Consider the following 26,555-nt stretch of genomic DNA (forward strand, 5'->3'; position numbering starts at 1 on the left):
ACTCTGTCATGGAACAGACTACAGCACAATGCTGTAGGTTGAAAGAGACGACTAACTTACTTGTCACTTAAGGAAATTCAATCTCTTACCCACCATTTCTAAAGTTCCTAAAAAGGATTATAACTTCAGCAATGATGCAGCCTTTGTTTTTTATGCTGTTTGATTTCATTGTGAAGCTTTTGTTTTCTACTGCAATGACAACCCACTGATCAGAACTCAATATAAGAGGGAGGAGACGGGAGTCGGGGAGGACTAACAGGAAGAGGAGAGGAGAGAGTCATTTTATAATTTATCAAGATAAGTGCTGCCACCTCAGGTTTTATTAAAATAAAGCCATGCTTATCAGGGATGATAGAGTACTTGAATATTTAAATTATGGCTCTCAGGCAAGGTATTAACAGAACAAAATTTTCTCTTAGATAATTTTTTTAATTTTAATTTTTTCTTGGGATGATACTGATTTTTCTCAAAAATACGTAAGAATTCCAAAATAAAAGGGTTCCTTAGGACAAACTCTTTCTGTTCCTATGATTCTTCTGGAAGCATCATCAATGAAATCATCACTAACACCACAGTGTTTGCTCTGGGATAGACTTTCTGATTTCTCATTCCAAGACAAAGACAGACTGAAAAATCCAAACCAAGAAATATTTTCTCCCAAACAAACTCTGTGCTGTTTGAATGATCCTCTTCTTAGCTGTGCTAAAATGCTTGATGGAGTTATTTTTAACTGGGAACAGAACATTCATTCTGGAAAATGTTCAGATCCCTAATTTTATAATGAGCAGAAATACATACTTTCAACGAAAGACTATGCACACCGCAGTAGCCTCATCCACACTCAGGTGCAGAATTATCAGCAGAGAATAGATTTTATGGCTTTTAGGAATGCAAGTCTTCTAGATGCTGTGAAGTCTCGAATCTGGATCAGCTGCATCACTGCTGGAAGAAACAGGTGCTTGACGTCATCTGGATACAGAGTTTGTTTCTTCGCTCACACACAACATTTCCTCATCAATAATGAGCCTGGGTGACGCTGGATGGATTCTATTGTTTTTATTGGTTGTTATTACTTTTATTTAACAATGTTAGCCATATAGGATGATTAAAAAACAACTAATGTTCTTGGAATAGGTACATCCTATTAACTGATATAAATCGATTCAGTCTTTCATTATAGCAGTGAATTTTCAGGTTGCACAAAGATAAGTAATTTAGATTCCAAACACAACAATCACTGGGTTAACCATCCAGGACAATTCACAGGTCCCTATTATACGGCTGCATGCACTTACAGAGTTTTAGCACAAAGTCAATACAAATATGAAAGTATCCTCATTCTAATCGTTCCTGAGGCGCTAAAGATGGGTGTCAGCGATGGGTATCCTCCTGAGTTCTACGATCTGGGAGTCAGTCAAGGTGCCTCCCTCCTGGCTGCCTTGACCGGATTCATTATCACTGACACTGAGACCAGCACCTGCAATAGAAAAAGAATAAACACAGAACTCCCGACTATTAGTGCAGTGAATTAAGGGTCAAGTTACATTAAGCCAACACGTTTATTTTTATTATATTAACAAAAAGTGAGCTATACGTTTAGAATATATGTTATTAATTAATACTTAATTATAAAACTATATATTACATTCCTTTTGGTAGTTTTTATAAATAAAAATTAACTTCTAAAGACATGGTTTGGGTTCTCAATCTTTTCTTTGTTTCCACATAGTTGACAGGTGTAACTTGCTCCCAAGAACAGCATTTCTCAATTGGGGGCTTATTTAAATTAAAAAATCAGGCAGGTTATTAGAATTTTTCAGCAGGGGGGTAAGATCTGCTGTTAGAAAACATACAACTTCCAACCCGACTTGAACTGAATCCGGTAGGGCCTGCAGGTGAGACTCAGCGTGGGCAGTGATCCGAGAAGAAAGACACACATTGACAACACCTGGTGTCATATCAGCGCCCGGAAGATACTGGCTCTTAATGACTCAGATCTGATCCCAAGATAAAAATAATTATGTAACACAGTGCCAAAAGAGATCCACACAAGAATCCCACAAAGCTAGCTGTTAATGACAGATAGCACCCAGAATTTCTGTTTTGAGGAAGCTCTGCTATTCACTACTTTTTTCACAACTCAGAATAATTCAGAAAACTTAATACTATGCTAGAGTAACACATCCTTCTTTTCTTCTCCAATGCACAGAGGAACACCTCAGCTCGTGAGCTCTCTCTCTCTCACACACGCGCGCACACACACACACACACAGAATGGGGATGTGGTCACAGGCGGTGCTGCTGGTCTGAATCACCACAGATTACAGCTCCCAGATCCTCCCCCTCTGCCGGGCACTACACTCTGCAAACAAGGAAAGTGAAAACCCAGTTGCCGGGAGCTGAGACTTCCTTTTCTCTCTGAGGTGTAGGAAAGGCGATTCTGCAGAGTTGGTAGCTCTAGGAAGATGGGGAATTAGCTTGGTCTGAAGCTGTTTGGAGATGGCAGCAGAAGCCCACTAATTATCTTATTGTAGGCAAACCCTCCCTCTTCTGCTCTCTGTCCTTCCCACTCTCTCTCTGCTACAGGCTGCTATTGAAACCCCACTTCTCCCTTTGCTCCTGTGACATTGCGCTTACCCATCTCATCCTCTGATCTGCTGGCTCTTTCGAGAGCTCTTCTGCTTTCTCTTGAATCTCCTCCTGCTGTCTGACCACTGGAGGACTTGTCTTCAGCTCTGCTTCAAGGCCCACATGATCCGCCTGCCCCTTGTCTGCTCTCTAGCCTGATGTTTCACTAGAGCTGATGGTCGCTCCCTTTTCACTCCATGTTTTTATGCTGGATCTTCTGCCTGGGATGCCTTCTCATTCCCCAATTCCTTAATCTGCTGCCTCCATCCTTCCTATAAATATCAACCCAGGTGTCACCTCTGCTACCCATGGAAACATGATGATTCTTTTTAAAAATTTCTGACTCCCCCATTGGTTTATGTCCTTTGTATCTTTATATCTTCTGGCTCATAGGGCATCCAGCACACTCTGGGTGTTCAGTATATGTTTGTTGAATGTATTAGTAAACTATGCTCTGCATTCTAGTTCTTGAAAATGCCTCTTCCATCTTTATTGCCTGTTCATTTCCTCCGATCCATTCTGCACGCCTCTGCCCTCTCCTTCTGAAGAACAAACATTGGCTCTTATTGCCAATTGCATCAAGTCTGGAGCCCTCTGCATTCAACCCTCTGCTTTTAAGACACTTCCTAATCTGGCCCTTCCCTACCAAACGGACGTATTTCAATCTTTGCCCATTGTAGAGCTTTCTCAAAGTGATCAAGTCTCTTGACTGGGCCTGCATGTGCCACGTTAATTCCAGCGTGAGCAGCTTCCTGCCCATCCATCAAGGCCCATTTCCACAACCTTTCACAAAAACTTCTTTCAGCATTCCTTCAAAACAGGGAGACGGAGGATGTAATATTTGAAAAGTCTTGTTTACACTTGAAAAAAATATTAATCACATCCCTTATATTCTCTCAAATTGCCTTGGTTTGGACGATTTGCCATTGTCTTCACCCAGCCCTCTTGCATCAGTAATGGTATTAGCCCGGCCCTTGAAGGTAACATTCGAGTCTGCCACCACGCCTTAGAAGGACAAAGGGCCCATGCTTCCTGGCCAGGGGAGCAGGGGAACTGTCCCCCTTGGAAGAACCTCAGTGGATTGGTAAGACATTGGCCACTCTAGAAGGATAAGATGACTGAAGCCCTGAGTCCTGAGCAGCTTCATTGAGTAAGGAGGAACTAAAGAGCTAAATAACAAAGTTGCACAATATGAGATCAACTACAGAGAAACAGAGAGGACCCCACAGTTAGCATCAGGACAGAGTGGGGCTTAGTGAATGAAATAGCACCACCTCCCACTGATTTCCGTGTCAGCCTGCTCTAAATCCCACTCGGAATGTGTAAGTGTTTGCTCACCATAGGGACAAAGCACATTAGAAAGAAGTTCTGTAGCGAAAGTCTGCTGGGCAGACCACGAGCAACAGAGCAAACTGGGCTGGGGAGTTTCACATGGGCGCAGCTTTACTGTGAATGGGTGTCACCAGCTTGTTCAGTAGTCCAGAGCCCTGTGAGATGTCAGCAAGTTGTAGACACAGCCTCCAATCACATCTACATGACCCACCTCACCTTCCTCCTCCATTTCTGCCCAGTGGAAATAAATGCATGTAATACTCAAACCCTAATACCTCACTGAGACTCAGAAAGGACACATACTACACACAGCAGTAACATGGCAGACGGAGCACTGCCCAGGTCCCTCGTCTCTTTGTAATTCATTCAATGGTCTAGGAGGGTATTTGCAGTGAGTATCCTGATTTTCTGAAAGGTATTTTTGTGCTTAAATTTTAAGCCAAAAATTCAAGAAAAATCCAGTAACTGTGACAATAGTTGCTCTCCCCTTTGGTAGACAGAACAGGTCATGTCAAAGGAACTAGAAGTATTGATTCACACTCATCTAGTGGCTCTCCTTTCCCCAACATTTCAACATGCTTTAGTCAGGGAAGGGGTGATTATTAGTCCTGTTCTACAGACACAGGGACTGAACAGGGATCAGAGGTGTTCACTGAGTTGCCCATGTCACACAGCAGGGAAGTCACACAATGAAGATATCTAATAGGCCTTCTGACCCCAGATACAGTGTTTTCCTCTACTGCCTCTTGTGATGGCAGCTCTTATCCTGTTACTTCCTCATCCCCTGGTTTTCGAGCGTTTGTCCATAGAATAAATTTCCAACTCCTTGGTGCATCTTCAAGCCCCGACCCACCCCATCCCCCAATTTCTACCTCACTCAATAGTCACGGTGCAGCAAACAGCCAGGTGTTACAGAATATATGATGAGCATTTAAAACTGTATTTGAGTATAACAATAAATTGAACCAACAAATAATTCATACCATGTGTTGAATTTAAACTCTGCCAGACACTGTGGTAGATTCTTTACAAACTCTAAACCCCGAAAAACGTACAAGCTAATTATAATGACTCTTATTTGATAAACAAGGAAATTGAAGGTTGAGTCCCTTGTGGAACGTCACACAGATAGTAGACTGCAGAACTAGATTCCAACACAGGGTTCTTTAACCCCAAGGCCCATTCCTATTTTCCACGGCCTTCTAAAATGTGACGATGATATGAAGGTCATACTCCTTCAATATTTTTCTGAGGAAAAGAAAATCAAAATCCTCCCAAATTTCACTCTTCCACTTTGCTACTCATCTACCTTTGTTTAGCACACTTGGCTGCAGAAGTTCTTGAAGTTACGTAAGTCGTTGTGGTTTTACGTGATATTTCTGACAGAGAAATTTATTAACGACTTCTTTGAGGAGTTGGAGTATTTGGGCCTTGATTCTGAATGTTTTCAAGGGCTTGTTATTTATTTTCTTCTGACTGAAAAACAAATCATTTAAAGGTTTCCAATACAGAAATGTTTACATGACAGTTGTGTCACTGGCCTGAGGTAAAACCAGGAAGCTAAAAGACTAGGGATAATGGGAAATCAGAATAATTTATCCCCGCGGATATGTTCCAAGACCCCCAGTGGATGTCTGAAACCACAAATGGTACTGAACTCTATATATACTATGTTTTGTCCCACACATACTTACCTATGATAAAACTTAATTTGTTAGGCACAAAAAGAGAATAACAACAATACGTAACAATAAAAGAGAACAATTATAACAATATATTGCAATAAAAGTTACTATAGATCTTAGCAACCTCAACACATGATTTTTTTCTTTCCTTATTAAGTCAAGAACTTCCACCTTTTCACTTAAAGGAAGCATTTTGCGGCTTCTCTTTGGCATATCAGAATGGCCAGCATCACTACTCTTGTGCTTTGGGGCCATTATGCAGTCAAATAAGGGTTACTTGAACACAAGCACTGTGATACCATGACAGTCAATCTGATAACCCAGACGACTACTAAGTGACCAAGGGCTGGTGGCTTCTGCTACCAAAGTGGGGATCCAATGGACAAAGGGATGATTCATGCCTTAGGCGGGATGGAGCCAGACAGTGTGAGATTTCATCACGCTACTCAGAACTGAGTACAATTTAAAATGTATGAATTATTTATTTCTGGAATTTTCTTTTTTTTTTTGAGGAAGATTAGCCCTGAGCTAACATCTGCTGCCAATCCTCCTCTTTTTGCTGAGGAAGACTGGCCCTGAGCTAACATCTTCCTCTACTTTATATGTGGGATGCCTGCCACAGCATGGTCAGACAAAAGGTGTGTACGTAGGTTCTCACCCAGGATCCGAATTGGTGAACCCTGGGCTGCCAAAGTGGAACGTGCAAACTTATCTGCTGTCTCACTGGTCTGGCACCTCTGGAAATTTTCCACTTAATTTTTTTGGACTATGGTTGACCATGGCAAACTGAAACTGCAGAAAGCAAAACCTCGGATAAGGGGAGACTACTGCAGTCTCTCTGGGAGAAGCCCTTTGTGAAGAAAACCCTGTTTCTAAGCCCAATATACTCCTAGTTTGACATATTCTAGACTCTTGTCAGCTGTGGATCAACATAAAAATGCCAGTGCTCAGACACTTCTTGTTAGGAATGTAACTAGAGTGCATGCCCTTCCATCCCACCTCACCCTTTGTGTAGACTGAGTCTCTGTTTGAGTTAGCTCAGCACGTTCTCCTCTTCCCTGTGATGGAGGCAGTCCCAGGGTGACTGTTCTCATTCTCCTAAAGTCCTGGTTGGGGGCACTGATGATACATCAGAAACTTCTATTAAAAAACTAATAATAAGAAAAATCTTACATAAACAACCTCAAACGACACCTAACGGAATTAGAAAAAGAAGAACAAACAAAGCCCAAAGTCAGTAGAAGGAGGAAAATAATAAAAATTAGAGCAGAAATAAATGATATTGAAACAAAAAAGACAGTAGAAAGGATCAATGAAACAAAGAGTTGGTTCTTCGAAAAAATTAACAAAATCGACAAACCCTTAGCCAGACTCACTAAGAAAAAAAGAGAGAAGTCTCAAATAAATAAAATTAGAAACGAGAGAGGAGAAATCACAACAGATACCGAAGAAATACAAAGGATCATAAGAGAATACTATGAAAAACTATATGCCAACAAATTGAACAACCTAGAAGAAATGGATAAATTCCTAGACTCATACAACCTACCCAAACTGAATCAGGAACAGATAGAGAATCTGAATAGACCAATCACAAGTAAAGAAATAGAAACAGTAACCAAAAACCTCCCCAAAAGTAAGAGTCCAGGACCAGACGGTTTCTCTGGAGAATTCTACCAAACATTCACAGAAGATTTAATACCTATCCTTCTCAAACTATTCCAGAAAATAGAGGAAGATGGAGCACTCCCTAATACATTCTATGAAGCCAACATCACCCTGATCCCCAAACCTGACAAGGACAACACAAAGAAGGAAAACTATAGGCCAATATCACTGATGAACATAGATGCAAAAATCCTCAAGAAAATTTTGGCAAACCGAATACAGCAATACATCAAAAAGATTATACACCATGATCAAGTGGGATTTATACCAGGGACACAGGGATGGTTCAACATCTGCAAGTCAATCAACGTGATTCACTACATTAACAAAATGAGAAACAAAAACCACATGATCATCTCAACAGATGCAGAGAAAGCATTCGACAAGATCCAACATCCATTTATGATAAAAACCCCCAATAAAATAGGTATAGAAGGAAAGTACCTCAACATAATAAAGGCCATATATGACAAACCCACAGCCAACATCATACTCAACGGACAAAAACTGAAACCCATCCATCTCAGAACAGGAACAAGACAAGGGTGCCCACTTTCACCACTCTTTTTCAACATAGTACTGGAGGTTTTGGCCAGAGCAATTCGGCAGAAAAAGAAATAAAAGGAATCCAAATAGGCAATGAAGAAGTAAAACTCTCGCTGTTTGCAGATGACATGATCTTATATATAGAAAACCCCAAAGAATCCATAGAAAAACTATTAGAAACAATCAACAACTACAGCAAAGTTGCAGGGTATAAAATCAACATACATAAATCAGTAGCATTTCTATATGCTAACAATGAACTAACAGAAAAAGATCTCAAGAACCCAATCCCATTCAAGATCACAACAAAAAGAATAAAATACCTTGGGATAAATTTAATCAAGGAAGTGAAAGATCTATACAACGAAAACTACAAGAGCTTCTTGAAAGAAATTGATGATGACATAAAGAGATGGAAATACATTCCATGCACATGGATTGGAAGAATAAACATAGTTAAAATGTCCATATTACCTAAAGCAATCTACAGATTCAACTCTATCCCAATCAGAATTCCAATGTCATTCTTTACAGAAATTGAACAAAGAATCCTAAAATTCATATGGGGCAACAAAAGACCCCGGATTGCTAAAGCAATCCTGAGAAAGAAGAACAAAGCTGGAGGCATCACAATCCCTTACTTCAAAACATGCTACAAAGCTACCGTAATCAAAACAGCATGGTAGTGGTACAAAAACAGATGCACAGATTAATGGAACAGAATTGAAAGCCCAGAAATAAAACCACACATCTATGGACAGCTAATCTTTGACAAAGGAGCTGAGGGCCTATAATGGAGGAAAGAAAGTCTCTCCAACAAATGGTGCTGGGAAAACTGGACAGCCAGATGTAAAAGAATGAAAATCAACCATTATTTTTCACCATTCACTAAAATGAACTCAAAATGGATCAAAGACCTAAAGATTAGGCCTGAAACAATAAGTCTTCTAGGAGAGAATATCGGCAGTACACTCTTTGACATCAGCTTCAAAAGAATCTTTTTGGACACCATAACCCCTCAGATGAGGGAAACAATAGAAAGAATAAACAAATGGGACTTCATCAGACTAAAGAGCTTCTTCAAGGCAAGGGAAAACAGGATTGAAACAAAAAAACAGCCCACTAATTGGGAAAAAATATTCACAATTATTTATCCGACAAAGGGTTAATCTCCATAATATATAAAGAACTCACACAACTCAACAATAAAAAATCAAACAACCCAGTTACAAAATGGACAGGGGACATGAACAGACATTTCTCCAAAGAAGCTATACAGATGGCCAATAGACACATGAAAAGATGCTCATCATCACTAATCATCAGGGAAATGCAAATCAAAACTACACTAAGATATCACCTTACACCTGTTAGAATGGCAAAAATATCCAAAACCAAGAGTGACAAATGTTGGAGAGGCTGTGGAGAAAAGGGAACCCTCATACACTGCTGGTGGGAATGCAAACTGGTGCAGCCACTATGGAAAACAGTATGGAGATTCCTCAAAAAGTTAAGAATAGAAATACGTTATGACCCACTACTATACTATATCCCACTACTGGGTATCTATCCTAAGAACCTGAAATCAGCAATTCCAAAAGTTCCATGCATCCCTATGTTCATTGCAGCATTATTCACAATAGCCAAGACATGGAACCAATCTAAGTGCCCAGCAACTGATGATTGGATAAAGAAGATGTGGTATATATATATATATATATATATATATATACACACAATGGAATACTACTCAGCCATAAAAAAGGACAAAGTCGCCCCATTCACAACAACATGGATAGACCTTGAGGGTATTATGTTGAGTGAAATAAGCCAGAGAGAGAAAGACGAACTCTGTATGACTCCACCCATAGGTGGTATTTAACATATGGACAAAGAGAACTGATCGGTGGTTGCCAGGGGAAAGGGTGGTGGGGGGAGGGCACTAGGGGTGAAGTGGTGTACCTACAACATGACTAATAATGATGTACAACTGTAATTTCACAAGGATGTTAACTTTCATAACCTTAATAATAATAATAAAAAAAAACTAATAATAACCAGGACACCACTAGTTTAGAACTGAGTGTCTCATCTGCCTGTGGAGAGGCTGATACACTTCAAGAACAACTAATTGAAGAATATTATGTCCTCTTTTTAGAGCGAAATGTGGATTTCTCATAGCAAGACAAATAATTTATTTTCAAAAATTAAAAAGGTCAATAGTTTTTTTTTAGGAATTCAATTTGGCTAAAATTCAGATAGAAAAAGAAGTCCATGACTGGCTCTGGGGCCAGGGCTTCTGTTTTATACCAAACTATTTAAATATACTTGCCTTGCTTGTTATTTTGAAATATGCAAAAATATACACCAGCACAGTGGCCTCAAAAGCAGTCTTGCTCACTTTGGAATTCAATTGTGGCTGTGAAATGGGACCCTGGAGCCTGCTGATACATTTGTAAATGCTTGTAAAGAAGTGACGGTGTTTTCCAATTCAGAAACTGGCTACTGGGTTTTCCTGCTTAGAGGTTTAGTCTTTCCCACAGTCGATCTTAATTTAATTAGAAAAGAGAATATCTTAGCTAAAAAAAGTGTCAGGTCTCCTGCTTGCCCTTTGGAACAATGGCATTCTGACATTAAATTCCCTTTACTGCATCTAAATAACGGTATTCTAACTACTGAGTTAATGTATTTCAGTAAGTGTTTGAATATCTCAAAATTATTCAGATTGAAAGATGATGAGTTCTGAGAGAGATTAAAAAGGCATAGGATGTGGAAGATAAACAAACGAACAAACACATAGATACAGAGAACAGACTGGTGGTGACCAGAGGGACGAGGGGTGGGGGAAGTGGTAAAGGGGCACTTGTGTACAGTGATGGATGGAAACTAGACCTTTTGGTGCTGAACATGTAGTCTATACAGAAGTGAAAATATAATGATCGACATCTGAAATTTATATGTTATAAACCAATGTTACCTCAATAAAATAAATAAGTAAAAAATAATTTCTAAAAGGGCACAGGAAATGGTATTAATGGATATTGAAAGGCCTACTTAGTCCCCCTTCCTGAAATCTGTTCATCCATCTATCCATTTATCCATCCATCCAACCATCCAGCCATCCAACCATCCATCCATCATATATAAAGCATTGACTGAGATACCCAGCACTGTTATATATCCAAGGTTACTGAGATGAATCCCAGCCTTGTGGAACATGTGCTTTGGTCCAGGACTAGCACTCATTCTTATTTCAACACATTCATCTGGTCAACCTTTCCTGCTTCTATGTAGAGTATGTGCTTGGATGGATCATGCCTCCTACTCTTGCAACCAACCTGCTTATTTGTGACTTAACCTCTGTCCTGGCTGCTATACACTCTCTGACACATATTTTAGTGCAGGACTTAGGGAAAGAGAAGTACATAGGACAAAACTGATGTACAGTGGTGCAATTCAAGAACAACAAACAAATCTCTCCCCACCATGTCCTATCATGGCGCCTAAAGTCCCACAATTAAGGATGCATTTTGTTGTTTCATCTTGAAGGTGGACTTTAAGAGTTTTCTGTTAAGGGGCTGGCCCCATGGCCGAGGGGTTAAGTTCGCGCGCTCCACTCCAGGCGGCCCAGTGTTTCGTTGGTTCGAATCCTGGGCGCGGACATGGCACCACTCATCAAACCACACTGAGGCAGCGTCCCACGTGCCACAACTAGAAGGACCCACAACGAAGAATATACAACTATGTACCGGGGGGCTTTGGGGAGAAAAAGGAAAAAAAAAAAGAGTTTTCTGCTAAAATAGAAAAAACACGGAAAGTGCTTTTACCTTCCACCTGTGTTTATAGAATGCTTTATTATGAATGAGCCTAAAAACTAAGAAGACTGTTAACATGAAGGGCTATTGAATGCCAAAGGCCCATTTTTATCTTAAATTTACAATGTTTCCAGGTCAGTTGGAGATCTAAGAAGTGGTGGGAGGCCTTCCAGAAAGAAGCCTGGAACACAGGGAGATGTCTGTGGCTGGCTGTTATATATATTCTCAAGAGGAAAATTCTCAGGTGCACTATAGAAATTATTGAGAATAACAAATCTTCTCAGTGTAGGACTTTTGAGGTAGAAAGGAAAATAGGAGTTTGCTAGCCCAGTTAATATAGATGAGAAGGTATGGTTAAACAATCTGGCTAAAGTCAGTGGTGAATCTCATCATCTAATGCTACGCTATGCTCCAGGTCAGCGCCTCTGGAGTCCTTTATAAAGTGTCTGAAGCAGGAGCCTCAAATTGGGATTCCTTTAACTTGTGGGACATGAAGACTTTGCAAAGGTGGTGTGGGAAGGACAGCTTTAAGGAAATATATTCCCACATCTTTACCTTCCACATGCCCTCTTCTGATGAGATATTTTTGGATAATTATTTATCAGAACATTTAATGTTTTTGTTATCAATGTTGATTTATTCAACTGTAGACTAATAATTATAATGATAACACAAAAGAAATTTTGGACACTTTACAGTTTTATGGTCACAGAAGAAATTTAAGTTTCAATTTATATACATGTTTTGTTGGAGAGAAGTACGAGTGGGTGAAGATTAAATGAATTTCAAGCATAAAATACATTATGCTAGCGTAAAATTCTGTCGTGGGAATGATGTAAAATTTCCAAATGTAAGATAAAACATATATTTTTGTAATGTATAAAACTCATTTTGTAATGATAAAACTCACATAAGAAAAATGCTCATATATTTTTAAAATGAAATGAATAACGGTGAATATCAAATTGGTATTTAGACTCTTTTGAATTAGCTGAAAAGAATAATGTAAAATTTTTATTTTAAAGCTAAAATTTATAATGCAGTGGATATTACATTATTGGATACTAGTTAAACTTATGATGAAACTCTTTAGATGTTTTTTAAATATATGCAAGGGGTTACACAGCTTTTCAAAGTTCTTTAAGATTCAAATGAAAGGGGCTGGCCCCATGGCAGAGTGGTTAAGTTCTCACACTCCACTGCAGGTGGCCCAGTGTTTTGTTGGTTCGAATCCTGGGCGCGGACATGGCACTGCTCATCAAACCACGCTGAGGCAGCGTCCCACATGCCACAACTAGAAGATCCCACTCCGAAGAATATACAACTATGTACCGGGGAGCTTTGGGGAAAAACCTTCAGCAATTCCCCACTAATTAAACGCAGCCCTGACACCCCCATCAGGAGCCCGCGTCTGATTCTTCACCTGACTTTCCCACCTCACCTTCCTCTATAAAAAAAAAAAAAAAGATTCAAATGAAAAAGACTTGGAGGACCCACTGTTCCCAGTACTTGGTTTGGAGTGGCCGACAGCTAAGGTGGACCTGAGACAGATCAAGGTTTGCAAACTCACGTGTCACAGAGGCCAGCGAGACCAGCATAAACCAGCTACACAGGTCTGGTGAGCACTGGATAAACGGAAGAGCTCATGTTCTGTCTAAAGGGGCAGCCATTGCTCAACTCCGATCGAGCAGTGTTGTGCTAGATTTTAAGGACTCTGTGGCTAGATTTGTTTTTTTTTTAGAAATTCTGGATTTTTATGGGATATCTCTAAATTTTTAAATTTTTGTTCAAAAAAAAGTTAAAATGCTATGAGGGTGAAAAGAAACACCCTGCTGAACCAAATCTGGCCTATGTGTCAATTGTAAACTCTGCTGTAGATGGAATGGCATGTGGTCTCCTCCTTCGATTTGACCAAATTCTAAGATGGAAAATGTCTAGGGGCTGGTGCTTGATTATTATAGGACCTTTTCTAAAAATAGAGGGAACCAATGTTAGAGATTGTTATTTTGGTCTTTTTAAGTATTTATTTCCTAACAAGTTTAGTGAACTCTGAGGAATGCTAAACTCAATCTATAAGTAAGCAAGTCATTCCATACATTCCTGAACTGAATGCATTTAATACTTGTGATATACATAGGATCCACATCTAATTTAATTATGCTGCAAGAATTCATTTTATGTTTCCAGTGTCATAACATCAACAACTGACCACTTTGTATTGCTGGGGACACTATCTTCCTGGAGAACCACTCGTCATCTGAAAGCCCATTCTTGGTGCTAACGCTAATGAGCATTTGATGCGGTCGTTCGTTCTCTGCTTCGTAAAACTCGCTTCTCTCCTTGGTTCTTTCTCCCCATGCTACAGTGCCCTCTGTGGGACCCTCTTCAGTTCACTCTTTCAGTGTAGATATTATCTAGGATGCTCTTCTTGTTTCCGTTCTCTTCATTTCCCTTCCTCCCTCTCCCCTCCCTTCCTCATCTCTTTCCTTCCACTCTCCCAGTTCAAACTTATTTCTCCCCACAGCTTCAAATATCATCTCTGCACTGATGCATTTCAAATCAATACCTCCCACCCTGATCCCTCGCCTAAGATTCTTCAAACCTGAATACTTAAGAGCCACCAGGCCCAATGATCAATATGTCCAACTCTGAACTCATCAGTTTCCTGCTGCAAACAACTAAATGAACAATGCTCTTTATCCAGTTCCTCAGTCACCAGGTGAGAAGCAGGAGGCTTCACTGACTGTCCTCTCACTGTGCCCTCAGCATTTCTCTGTATTTATCTCTTCTTCATTTCCACTTCTCAAATCTGAGGCCTGAACCTCATTCCCCTGAACGATTGTAATAACCTTCTAGCCTTTCTGACTTTGCTTCTAATTTATTCTTCATACTTTAATAAGAGTGATTTTGCTATGTGCCCATAGCCCTGGGCTTTGGCTCATTCTGTCTCCTCAGCATATAATGCCTTTCTTCCACTCGTTACCTACCTACTTAAAACCTACGTATTTTTCAAGAATCAATTGAAACAGTTTTTTTAATTTTCTTGATCTCCTCAATAATTAATAACTCTTTCCACTACTCTTTTCTTCTTTTCTTTTCTTTTTTTTTTTTTTGCTGAGGAAGATCTGCCCTGAGTGAACATCTGTGCCAATCTTCCTCTATTTTTCTGTATGTGGGAAACTGCTGCAGCATGGCTGGTGAGCAGAGTAGGTCTGTGCCCGGGATGGGAACCCATGAACCCAGGCCGCCAAAGTGGAGCATGCAGAACTTTAACCACTTGGTCATGGGGCCAGGCCCTCCACTACTTCTTCCGCATGTCATGTTTGAGCGGATGTCTATTCCTCTAAGCAAACTCTAAATTTTGTTTTTTCCATTCCTTCATTCACTCATTCATTCATTCAACAATATCTACAGAAGGTTTACCAAGTGACAAGCACTATTCTGAATATACAGATATATACAGAAAAATGCACTTTTAAATAACTATTTCAACAGGTTCATCTGAGCATGGATGTACCTTCTTGCTTGTTTGTACATCTAGAAATGAAAAACTCACTGATATTTTTATAGCAATGACTGTTCAACATTTTTCCGAGAAAAAACAGAAAAGAAAAAACTGCATATTTGATTTGAAAACAACTATCCACTGGGGTCACATGTTGAGTGGTTGAACGTATAGGAAGAGACAATGGAATACTACATGTGATGGTACTTTGAAAACTATAGAACTGTATGAGGCCCATTATGCTGTCTTTGAAAGTTTCTGCTTCAAAGATACTCCAGAAGGTCTCTTAGACAGGTCGGAGGCAAAACTCTTTCATGCTACTGAAGCTATCCCAGGAGTATCTTTGTGTTTTAGCACGATTCCAGGACAGAGATATCTACATTTACTTAGAGTATGTATCTTCATTAAAAGCAAATTGCAAATTATTTTTAGGTTGTGTTATATTTGGTGCCAAGAACAAAATATCCTGAGTTTGGCTGGGAATAGGAATGGGTCATGAGAATCAGGATGTGCTAGGGGTGACTGACTGGACGTCTTCTGCAACTTCATGGGAAGAGGATATAAATTGTAGCATAACAAGAGTGCCCACTTCTAATGTGGTTTGTGGTTCATACATACCAGTTTTTAATGCAAATATCAAGTCATCAAACTCCTGGGACTCCTCATCGGCTATTAGTGACCCCTGGCCATATCCTCCAGAGGAAGGGAATGTGGCACCATTCTGTGGACTTGGCTTTAAGTCAGGGCTGGCCTGACTGGCTTGTTGGAAGGATGCTCTCTCCCAGTCAGGTGGTACCTTTTTGGGTTGGAAGGGGGAGAAAAAGAAACTATAATATGAAATATGTACATATTTACTCCCAAATCTACACAAACAACTTACCTCCGCATCACACTGTAAAGACTAAGTTGAAAGGGCTATTGAACTGTCTAGAATTATACCCTTGTTCCTTAGAAAAGTATGTCTTTCCATGGGACAATCTCATTTGGTGATTCTAAACAATTTCTCTGTTAGAATTACTTGTAGATTTCTAGGCTGTCATGTGTGGGGAAAGACAACCATTTTTTTAAACCCAATCAATACATTTTTATTATTTTGCAGGATATGTGCAAAGAAAGCTGTAAAAAATTTAAGAAATAGAGAAGAACCCTCCTAATCTTTATTCTAAGACACAACATAGAATTTTAAATAGAGGAGCTATCTATAGGGACATGCTGAATTGAAAAAGTTCTTTGATAGCATTCTCAACTCCTTTTTTGATTAAATGATTAAAAAGATAGTCCTATCCTGAAATGATTAAATATATTCACTTCCCTCTTGGTTACTGGTAAACAACTCCTAACTCCTTCCTTTCCTAATGCTTTCCCTTCTCCGTGTGGCTTTCTAGAATGTCTCTGACAGGCCCTCATTGACAGCTGGATCAAGGCCAATTCTAAGTCTCTGAGGAATGTAGAGCACACTTTAGGATACGCCATTGTGCAACACTCCAAGTGAGCATTCAAGTAGTGGCTGAGGCCCAGGAACTGAACTGTCATAGTCGCTGCCTCCCAATACAAGGTTTTCTGAGAGACTGAAGGGAGGACTCCTACTGAGAAAAGTGACCTGAGGACTGTGGAAATAAATTTGAGGGAAGGTGAAACCTTAAAAAATTTCACTAAGAAGTTGAACATCTGGACCAGCACTGTTCAACAGAACTTTCCAGGATGATACCAACGTTTTATACCTGTGTTCTTCATTATGATAGCTACCAGACACCTGTGGCTATTGAGTACTTGAACGTGGCCAGGGAGATTGACAAACTGAATTTTGAATGTTAGTTAATTTTAGTTAGTGGAAATTTAAATAGCCACACATGGCTAGTGGCTATCATATTGTATAGTTCAGATCTAGACAAATGCTAGAATGGATAACAAAGAAAAAAAGAACTACAAAATTTTGTTTTCAAGATCCACTCTGAATTGCTGATACTAAAAATATCTGTTTCTACTGGTACCAAGTGTGATGTGAAAATAATTCAGTTTTAAGAATTTTGGGGATATAGAAATAGTACTAGATTTCTAAATATCTAAGGGTACTAAAGACATATTGCAATTTTTAAATATTGTACTTGAATTGTGATTGCTTACCTTAATTTTAACTTGACATAAATAAGATTACTTTCTACACTACCATGGAAGACAAAAAATATCACTGAGCAGGTAGATTATCTATCTATATCTATCTACCTACCTACTTACCTATCTATAAACAGTTTCTTTTTTAGACAAATGCACTTTGACTTCTTGCCATTTTTCAGGATGCAAACACAAATACCGTTCCCCTTGGCTTTTTAGCACAGAAAGGGCAATACAAGCTACATAAGGAATAGAAGGCAAGCACATCAGAGGCACTGCAGAAATTATCACGGACATGCATACTATCCCTCGCTGGACCAACATCTTCAGGTAAGCTTTGGGTGGTCCCAGCGCTATGGGTGACATTACTGACAGGTTGGTGTCAATGTGATTTAGACACAGGAAACCAAAATGATGTGGCAAGAACACAGGGAGCAGTGGGAGGCAAATCCTGGATAGATTTTCTAGTGCAGCTGCTGAAGCACTCTTCCAAGCCTTTGTTCTATAATATTTTCGGGTTTTTAAATTAAAAAGAGTCTCGACCTATCTTCTTTTCACTGAGTGTTTGTTGGGACTGAAGTAGTCAGTTGGGATGGGTGAAGGAAGGGGCTGTGAAAGCATTTTTAGGAAGAACAGTATTTAAGAAACCATTTTTGAAGCAGATTCAGTCACTGCCATGTCAAATAAGGAAGATTTTGAAGGAAGATGATAAATTATGCTCTGACTCCCCAGTATAAACTGCTGGTTAGTGGAGTTCACAGGGCAGGGAAGAAAAGGAATTAGATAACAGGCATGATATCACAGCAAGCAAACCCAATACCACAGATCACAGGATGAGTAGGAAAAGGATTTAAAAGTCATGTAGCACCATTTAACTAGTACTCTTTATGTGATGGAAAGGCTGTATACGAGAGAGAGACACAGACAGAGAAAGGGCAGGGGCGGGCACCTCCTCCATAGCACTGATAAGGTTCTGGGTGGACTTGCTGATTTCTCCTCCAGCAGGAGGCATTCCACTCCCGGGTGTGAAGAAGGCTGTGCTGGGTCCTGGGTGCCCGTTCATTTCCACTGTGTAACTGGCCTTCATAGGGCAACACGTCTGGTTGTGTAGAACGAAATAAACCACAAAAACATAGAGTCCCTGCAAAAGAAAAGAACACTAGCATGTTACAGGAAGTCCTGCTACTGTGGCTGAAGAATAAACATGGCTGGAAGCAGAGCTGATTTTCCACCAGTGTTCTCCAAATCCTACCCAAAGCTGGGAATCACAAAACATGCTAGAAGTCCAGCAAGAGGCCCTTGTAAATTTCTGAATGTTATGAAAAAGTTAGTCAATGGCATTAGGAAAATTGCCCTCTCACTAACGAATCATTTTTCTCTTGGTTAAAACAGAAGTAGCTCTGAAATCTAGCTCTACTAATACATGAAAACAAAATTGTAGAGGTGTATCTGATTAGCTGTGTCCCTCTTGGCTTAGAAAGCAAACCTCTCACTTTCTAAAAAACTGCTGTCTTTTCTCATCTATCTCACTTATTCTCACTTTTTTCTTAGCAAAATGGTTGAAGAGAGAGACTAATGCTCCAACTACCTGGCGGACTCAGGGAAGGGCAGCACTAATTAAGCCTCCTGATTTTGTTTATAGATCTCACCTTCTTATCTCATTTGGAAATAGAATCACTGGGTAGGGACTCAGGAATTCTGTGGATTGCTTAATATTTAGCATGCCTTGCTTCTCATAAATGTTACATAAGAAGAACAAAGCGATATTGTGCATTCTGAAAGATCTGCTGGCCCTTTAAATTCTTTTGCAATCTAGTCAAACTCTTGACAACGGCTCTCCTTCCGTCACAGAGAGCAACTCAAATTTTGTATTTGTGTTCCAGACATTGCCTACACTGGCTTTCCTTCATGATGTCCACAAGGGATCTACTGTATACTGCTAATGGTGCTTCTATAAAGCTTGGTAATTTTGACCTTTATACTCAGCCAATAAAATATGTTAAATTGTGCCTTTTGTGTCTGTTAATCCATGTTTAAGTCTTGGAAGCAAATAAGAATCTCCTTAGTTACTAAAATTCTTACATTAATCCACAAAAATGAAAGCAAGACATTCAGCTTATTAAGAAGAAAAGGAGTTAATGTCAAGATTTTTCATAAAACACAAATTGAGTATCTTCATTTTGTGAAATTTGCATTCTCCCGTGGTTCCTAACGTTTCTAGGAGCGTAGAAGCAAGAAAGCAAATAATATAGATGTGGGCTTGAGACTTATATCTCCTGTTATAAATAGCAAAAAGTCTATCAGCAAATACTTCAGGCATAAGAATTGCCATCAGCTTTTAATATACAACGAAACTAGGGGACAGTCTGCAAGGAAGGCATGCTAGTATTTGATCTCTGTGGCCATTTCTGGAACACTGTTATAAATTAGGCCTTTCTCCCCTTTCTACTGGAATGACCCCTTCCTGAGTTGGCATCCAGTCTGTATAATCAACAAATATGTTTTAAAATCAGTGGTTTATCTGCTAAAAATATTTTTAAATGTAATTACTCTAACCATGATATAAAATTAGAAACAGAAATGCTTATTTCCTTTTGAATTAGGGTTGTTTTGTTTTTTAGGAAGCAACATTAATATTTTAAGTTATGTAGGGTAAGCGAATTAGTTTCACGTGTAGATGATGCTGTACCCATTAGCAGAAACAAAGCTTCCTGAAAACACACATACACATCCAAAATTTTTCTTGTAGAAGCAAATGGGTATGACCTAATTATATTGGCCACAGCAATAGACAAAACAGGAAAAAAATTAAACTGTCAGCTTTAAAAATTGTGAGAATGTCACTGATTTATTTCAGGATTTCTCTAAGTGTTACGAAGTGATAGGGCAAAAGCTGGAACAGGAAACAAAAGCCATGCTTTAAAATCCATCTCTAAGGACCCATTTGTTAAAACAGCACATTCCCTCTTGTTTGTTTTTATATCTGCCCTTTTATGCTTCAGGAAAGGAACTGCCTGCTGAAAATAACTTGCCTGTGAAAATGGCATGTGTTTTTTTCTTAAAAGCATATTTACATGTACAGTAAATACTTTTAATCTTTTAGATGTGCCCCAGGAAACACAAACACTGTTAAAGTGGAAAGAAAAGAATGTTTAAAGGCAGATTGTATGACATTTGCCCATGTCCAGCCGTGGCTGGGCAAATATAGAAAAGGGACCTTCATTATCCAAAGTACTCAGCTGTGGAGGTTTCTGACCTCAGAGTAAAAACAAGTCCTTATTTCAAACACTGCATGCTAAATCTCAGAGTCTCCTTTGTCTGCTGCTCTGTAAAAGAATCTAGAATCTCAACGATTCCTTCCAATACGCTGACCCCCCACTATGTGTCCTGTCAGGCACTGAGATGCAAGGAGAAGACATTTGGCTCCCACTCTCATGTTGCTCACAAAGAGAACAATATCCTGCAAAATAATAAGTTAACTGTTTTAAAAGCAGGACACGCATAATCCATCTGTTCTTCCTATTCTTTACCTAGTGGAGGGCTACAGAGAAGGGGATTCTTTCTGTGCATTGCTGTTTTGATGATATTGTTGCATCTCCTACCACCACGATGAGACATGCTTTCAAAAGTCTTTAGTTAGATTGTATCTGGATTGACCATACCCACTGTGGCCAATTTTGTATTTCTTTTGGTTCAGGAATTGAACGTTATAGGCAGACATTCAATGAGACACAAATGAGACCACAATGGTATAAAGGAGTTAATATATGCTGTTAACATCATCATAGAGCAAAATAAGTACAGGAGATTTTGGTGCTTCTCTTAATTTCTATCAGTTCCATCTGAGGTGGGAAAGAATCAACGTTGCCATTTGACAAATTTAACTGAGAAGTGGTGGCAGAGAAGTGGGTAAAACAGGAAGTTGATTAAGCTGCCTGTCTCTAAATGAAGTGAAGTCTCAGGGCTTCACGCTGACTTGGAGAACTGACTGCAAAGTGAGTGTGCCCTGTGAGGACTAAGATGCAGCCCTCAGCTAGGAGCAGTTAAGCTTTGTAAGACTTGTATAAGGTCCTCAGAAAAGGGTAAAACTCAGGTATTCAAACCATACTGCACGCAAGCTGTCTTAGCGATCCTCTTTGTCTCTGCCTCTGGCAGCCCTTAATTCCTTCAGGTTACAGAAAAGTGGTTAAACTATCAAATGCGTTAAATGAACCCATTTAACAGTTGCCCAGGCACACTCCTTTAATTTTGTTTGTCTCTAAATAAAGTGCAACGTTAGTTCACTGTTTATTTTTTGTGTGTTCTGAATGTATCCTGCACTCACAGCCAACAGTCACTCGAGTGACAGACTTTACACTGTGTCCTCTGCCAATGAGCATTAACACACTCCTACAGTCAGAGCTCTCAGCAATCCTGACCCAACTGTGCTGAGCAACCTGACATATTGACTCCACATCACCTCTATTTCTAATATTCATTTGAGATTCTGTCAGTTTTGACCAATGATAGATGATAAAAATAGGCAGGTGATAGCGCCGAGCCTGACATTAAAACACAAAGAATTGAATCAGTTTAGATATTAAAATGTAAATTCTATAGTGGTGCCAGCACTTAAATATTTGAGGAATAAAAAGCTAGAGATCTATAGGCAATGAGGGATTGGTCTTACAGACACCACGTACGTATCTCACCGTATGCTGTGAGAGTTGATGGACAACTGAGCTCTCAGCAGCTGGACCTGACTATGCACGAGGCATATCATGACTCATAGAATTTGAAAATAAAGGAAGAGATTTTGCTAATATAAAATTCCAGTGAATTAAGATGAAAACAACAGAGATTAAAGGAGTTAAAGAAGCTAATAGGTAAGAAAAATACTCAAGGATTGGAAATTGCTCTCTTTGAAATAAGGAATCCAAAGACTGTAACTGAAGATGAATAAAAAGATATAATATTAATATAAGAAAAGTTTCCAGAAAAAAAAAGAAAGAAATCTGCAGATTGAAAGTGTAATGCCACGTACCAGGGAAATTTTGATACAGATTCACTAATACCAAATCATAGCTTTATTAAGTTTTGAACTTTAAAATATTCAAGCAGAAAAAAAGCCAGTCTCTTAGTAAGTGGTAAATTTTAGGCTGGCTTCAGATTTCTTTACATCAACTTTTTGTGTTAAAAGGCAACGAAGTAATATCTATTAAGTTCTGAAAAAAAATGGTCCATGAATATTATACGCAGCGAATATAGCATTTGAAATTGTCAAACATTAAAAAAAATGCTGAGAATGCAGCATCCATGGATCTTGTTAGGGGGAAAAAGCCCAAACAAACTACATGATAATAAAATATAACCAATAAAGAGATGAATTGCCCATTCAGAGTAAAAAACAGAATTCAGTAGTGAAGATGGCAAAAGGATCATGTAAAAATACCTGTGTCTACACATTTAGAAACAGGACCAATATTGAAAAAAATTATGAAAATTATAGTTACAGAGTCAAATGTAAATGTTAAGTATCTAGACAACGTAAAAAGCATAATATTAACTAAAAAAATTCCTAAGGTTGGGAAGAGTGGTGATGGGAGGAGATCTGAGTATTGATGACTTTATCATCTTTTATAGTATATAGTCAATCAATACCATAAAATTGAAATACCTAGGTGATCAAAAACAGTGATTCAACCCTTTAATGTATTTATAATATCTTTTCTTAATTTGAGAGAGGCCTTTTATTTCTCTTGTGGTGATTAGAATATCTTTTGTGATGTGAAAGCATTTTTGAAATTCAATAATTATTTCTCTTCCATTTTAGTTTTTCTTGTGACAAATGCAAGTAAATTGAAGTTAAATTTTGTGTATTATAGCAACTATAATATGCTCACATATTTAAAATTTACTTATAATTAGGCATCCAATCATAGTTACTAGATCTAGAAAGATGTCTGGAATGATGTTCACTTAAAGTCAGTCAGTGGTCTTAAAGGAGACTTAATGACACACATATGTATGAAGTAGGAATAATTTTAAAAATGATGCTTTATATTTAATGACTTATTCACTCTTTCTGGTGTTCTTCATTCTTTTCTATAGAACTGGATTTCTCTCATATCATTTCCCTTTCCCTTTAGCATGGAGAACCTCTTTTTAGCATTTCTTGTAGTTCAGATTTATTGGAAATGAATTCTTTTAGCTTTTGTCTGCCTGAAAATGTCTTTATTTCACCTTCATTTTAGAGGGATATTTTCACTGGATATGGAATTCTGGGTTAACAGGTTTTGTTTTTTTGTTTGTTGGGAGACTTTAAAGATGTCATTCCATTGTCTCCTGGTTTCCAGAGTTCCTGATGAGAATAGTGTTCATTTTTAACATTATTTTCTTGTATGCAATGTTCCCTTCACTGCCCCAAGCTGCACTCATGATTTCCTATTTAGACTGTCAAGAGTTTGACTATGATATGCATGGGTGTATTTTTCTTTACTTGGAGTTCTCTAAACTTTCTGGATCTACGGTTTGTGCTCTCAAATTTGGAAAATTCCTGGGCTTCATTGTTTCCCTTATGGTCACCTAATGGTGATAAGGATTATTTATAGGTGAAGTTTGAAATGATTTTAAAAGTTTTTAATTTTTATGCTTTTATTTGTTTCAATTCCTTATAATAAGTATTCATCACTTTTCCCCCAAAATAATAGTGAACTGTTTTTTAAAATCCCAAGCCAATTTATCAGTATATTAGTAATGATCAATTCTATATAAAGGAACATGGACACATGCACACTTTATTATTATTGTTTTTCTTTTTTATATTTTTAAAACTTTGAAACATTAAGATATTAAAATAGGAATAATGTTTTTAGAGACATAGGGAAAATGTGCAATTTCAAAATCTCCAGGTATATGTTAATCCTGTTATGAAAAATAGTTCAGAAATAGGTGGTGGAGTCATACAAGTGGCCTAATCAAAACCACCCATCTTTTAGACAGCCTAAGAAAATGCCCAAAACAGTGCAGGAAAAGGGATTCAGAGGAATGAAATCTTTGTAGAAATTAGGCTTTCTTCAACTCAAAAATTACAAATTTGGGATTAAAAAAATATATCTTCCATTAAACTGTAACCTCCTAGAAAGCATGAGGCCATGTGCAGTTCACAGCTGTACCTTTTAGTTTATTGCATGGTCCCTGGCACACAGGAAGAGCTTAAGAAGTATTTGTTAAATAAGAGATAACGGTTTTTAAATTTCGTCATTGGGAGAGAGTAGGATAGGGTGAGGACAGACATGGGCCTGAGGCCTGTGTTGGTTTCAGTCCTCTAATTCTCTCCCTATGGTTAGGTAATTTCAGTAGTTGCTCAATAAAATTTTGCTTTGGCTTAGTCTTTCTGTTTCACACGTTCTGTGTGCCAAGACTCTCTCATGGGAGAATGAATCGTCTGCTCCCGGCTGGATCTCTGCTCTTCTGGTTTGATGCCCTTCTGGTGGTGGGCTTCCTGGGCACTGAGCCCCCAAGTGACTTTCTGGCTGTCTCTGGCTTCTCTGCTGAGTCTGGGTTTGCATACTGCTGCTGCTCCTTCTTGTGGCTCTTTCTCCTTAAACGGCCTCACAGCTTTCAGCTTCTGCTCTCCCCTTGGCAGCACCCCCGTGAAGCGTGCGTGAGTGATTTCTCATCTCTGGCTTCGCGCTGTGCTCTTGGGTGGCTGACCTGCTGCTGTTTTATATCACCAGTGACTTAGCAGCAAAGACAATGGATTTCACGCCAGTGACAGAATTGAAAAGCCAAATGCAGTATTTATACGTGTGTACATTTTTTTCAGGTGTGAGAAAAGTGGGAATTTCATCTTTCATTGCTTCGTATTTTTTAACTGTTCTTATTTTTCACAGTTTACGTTGCTTTTGTTAATATTTTTATTTATAAGAATCCACAGTCTAATGTGTGCACTAAATATATAGAGAAAGGAAGCGAGTGAGTTCCTCCTGACGACCATTGGTTAGTCAGCACAATTGAAATATTCAGAAATCTATGGGAACAATTATTATCCAAATGCTTTCCAAAATATTCTGATGGGATAGATAATTACCTAGTGTTCACCATGAGTTATATCAAGCTCTTCTAAAATTTCTTACTAATTTAGGGACACCATCTATGTATTCAGAACTAGTGGAGTCAACAGAAGTTCAGTTGGCTTAGTCTGCAGACTTCAGACATGGCTATGACTAAGATATCTGAGTAGCAGGCCTTCACTTTTAAGGTTTGACCTTAGAATGATGTCTATTCTAAATTCTATAATCCCTAGGAACAACAATTCTATGTTTTTTACTATAAATATCCAGAGTATAGACAAGATATTTTTTCTTTTCTACAACCAAATTTCTATCTGCAATTTAAGAACATATTTCTCTGTGTGGCACTTATAGACACGAGAAACACTTGGTCAGTCTTCTTAATGATAGATTTCTCATGAATCCAAAGACAATTATTGGGTCATGCCTCAGCAATCTCATCTCCAGATGATGTGATCCTTCAGCCTTTCCTCTTGACCCTTGTGCTCCAGCGCTCCATTGCCGAGATGCTCAGTGTTCTGCACGCTTCTGTTAAGTTTCAAAGCACCAAGTGCTATTCAGTCACGATACTACTTATCAGGAGCCAGACTATCTCTGACAAGATAGAAGGAACTGAAAATTAAGTTGTTTTTCTTTTTTTTTAAGTTACAAGAACACAAGTGCCTGACTCCATTAACCCCCCTGCTTTGAGAGTTTCTAGATTAGAAAGTTTTCAGAAGTACAAATTGAGTTAGGTTGTAGGATTAAGGGGAAGAGAAGACTGGAATTGGTCATAACACTACTGAGATGTAACTAAATAATGTAGAAGAGGTTTGAAATCTGAGCATAATTTTTTTAAGGTTTTAATAAAAAGTGGAGAAGAGAATTGAGTTGGAGTAAGCTTTGAATGTGAAAAATATTTTTTAATTAAAATTATAAAAATACCAAACTGTACCACGATTATTTATTTAAATCTTGTTATATCTATAAGTACTTTAAAAAAAATAATTTGAAGCTATTTTTGGTTTATTCTGAGACATCTCTGCCACAGGCATTGGAAATACCCAAAGTCTGTAGTTGTAATAACATTAATAATAAGAATCACCATAACAATAATAAACAGTTAAAGTGAATTGTTTTCATGCCTTCTGGGGTGGTTTTTCTATGCAGAAAAGATTATACAAAAGTTTACTTTTAGTTTTGTCTAAGAGTAAAACGTTGCAGAGTGTCC

The 26,555-nt window shown here is 38.6% G+C and overlaps 1 protein-coding gene across 3 annotated transcripts in view; it reads right to left on the reverse strand.

Moving 5' to 3' along the window:
* Positions 1–1,041: 1,041 nt before the first annotated feature.
* ADGRV1 (adhesion G protein-coupled receptor V1) overlaps positions 1,042–26,555 on the reverse strand; it is a 511,472-nt gene continuing 485,958 nt past the window's right edge. For all 3 annotated transcript variants that reach the window (XM_044780002.2, XM_070517787.1, XM_070517788.1), the window contains 3 exons: positions 18,241–18,432; positions 15,798–15,975; positions 1,042–1,477 (listed from right to left, as the gene is read on the reverse strand). In XM_044780002.2, the coding sequence (XP_044635937.2) occupies positions 1,359–1,477; positions 15,798–15,975; positions 18,241–18,432 (489 nt within the window). In that variant the 3' untranslated portion in view covers positions 1,042–1,358. The remainder of the gene's footprint in view (positions 1,478–15,797; positions 15,976–18,240; positions 18,433–26,555) is intronic.

Source organism: Equus asinus, chromosome 9, assembly GCF_041296235.1.
Source record: "Equus asinus isolate D_3611 breed Donkey chromosome 9, EquAss-T2T_v2, whole genome shotgun sequence".
Lineage (NCBI taxonomy): Eukaryota > Metazoa > Chordata > Mammalia > Perissodactyla > Equidae > Equus > Equus asinus.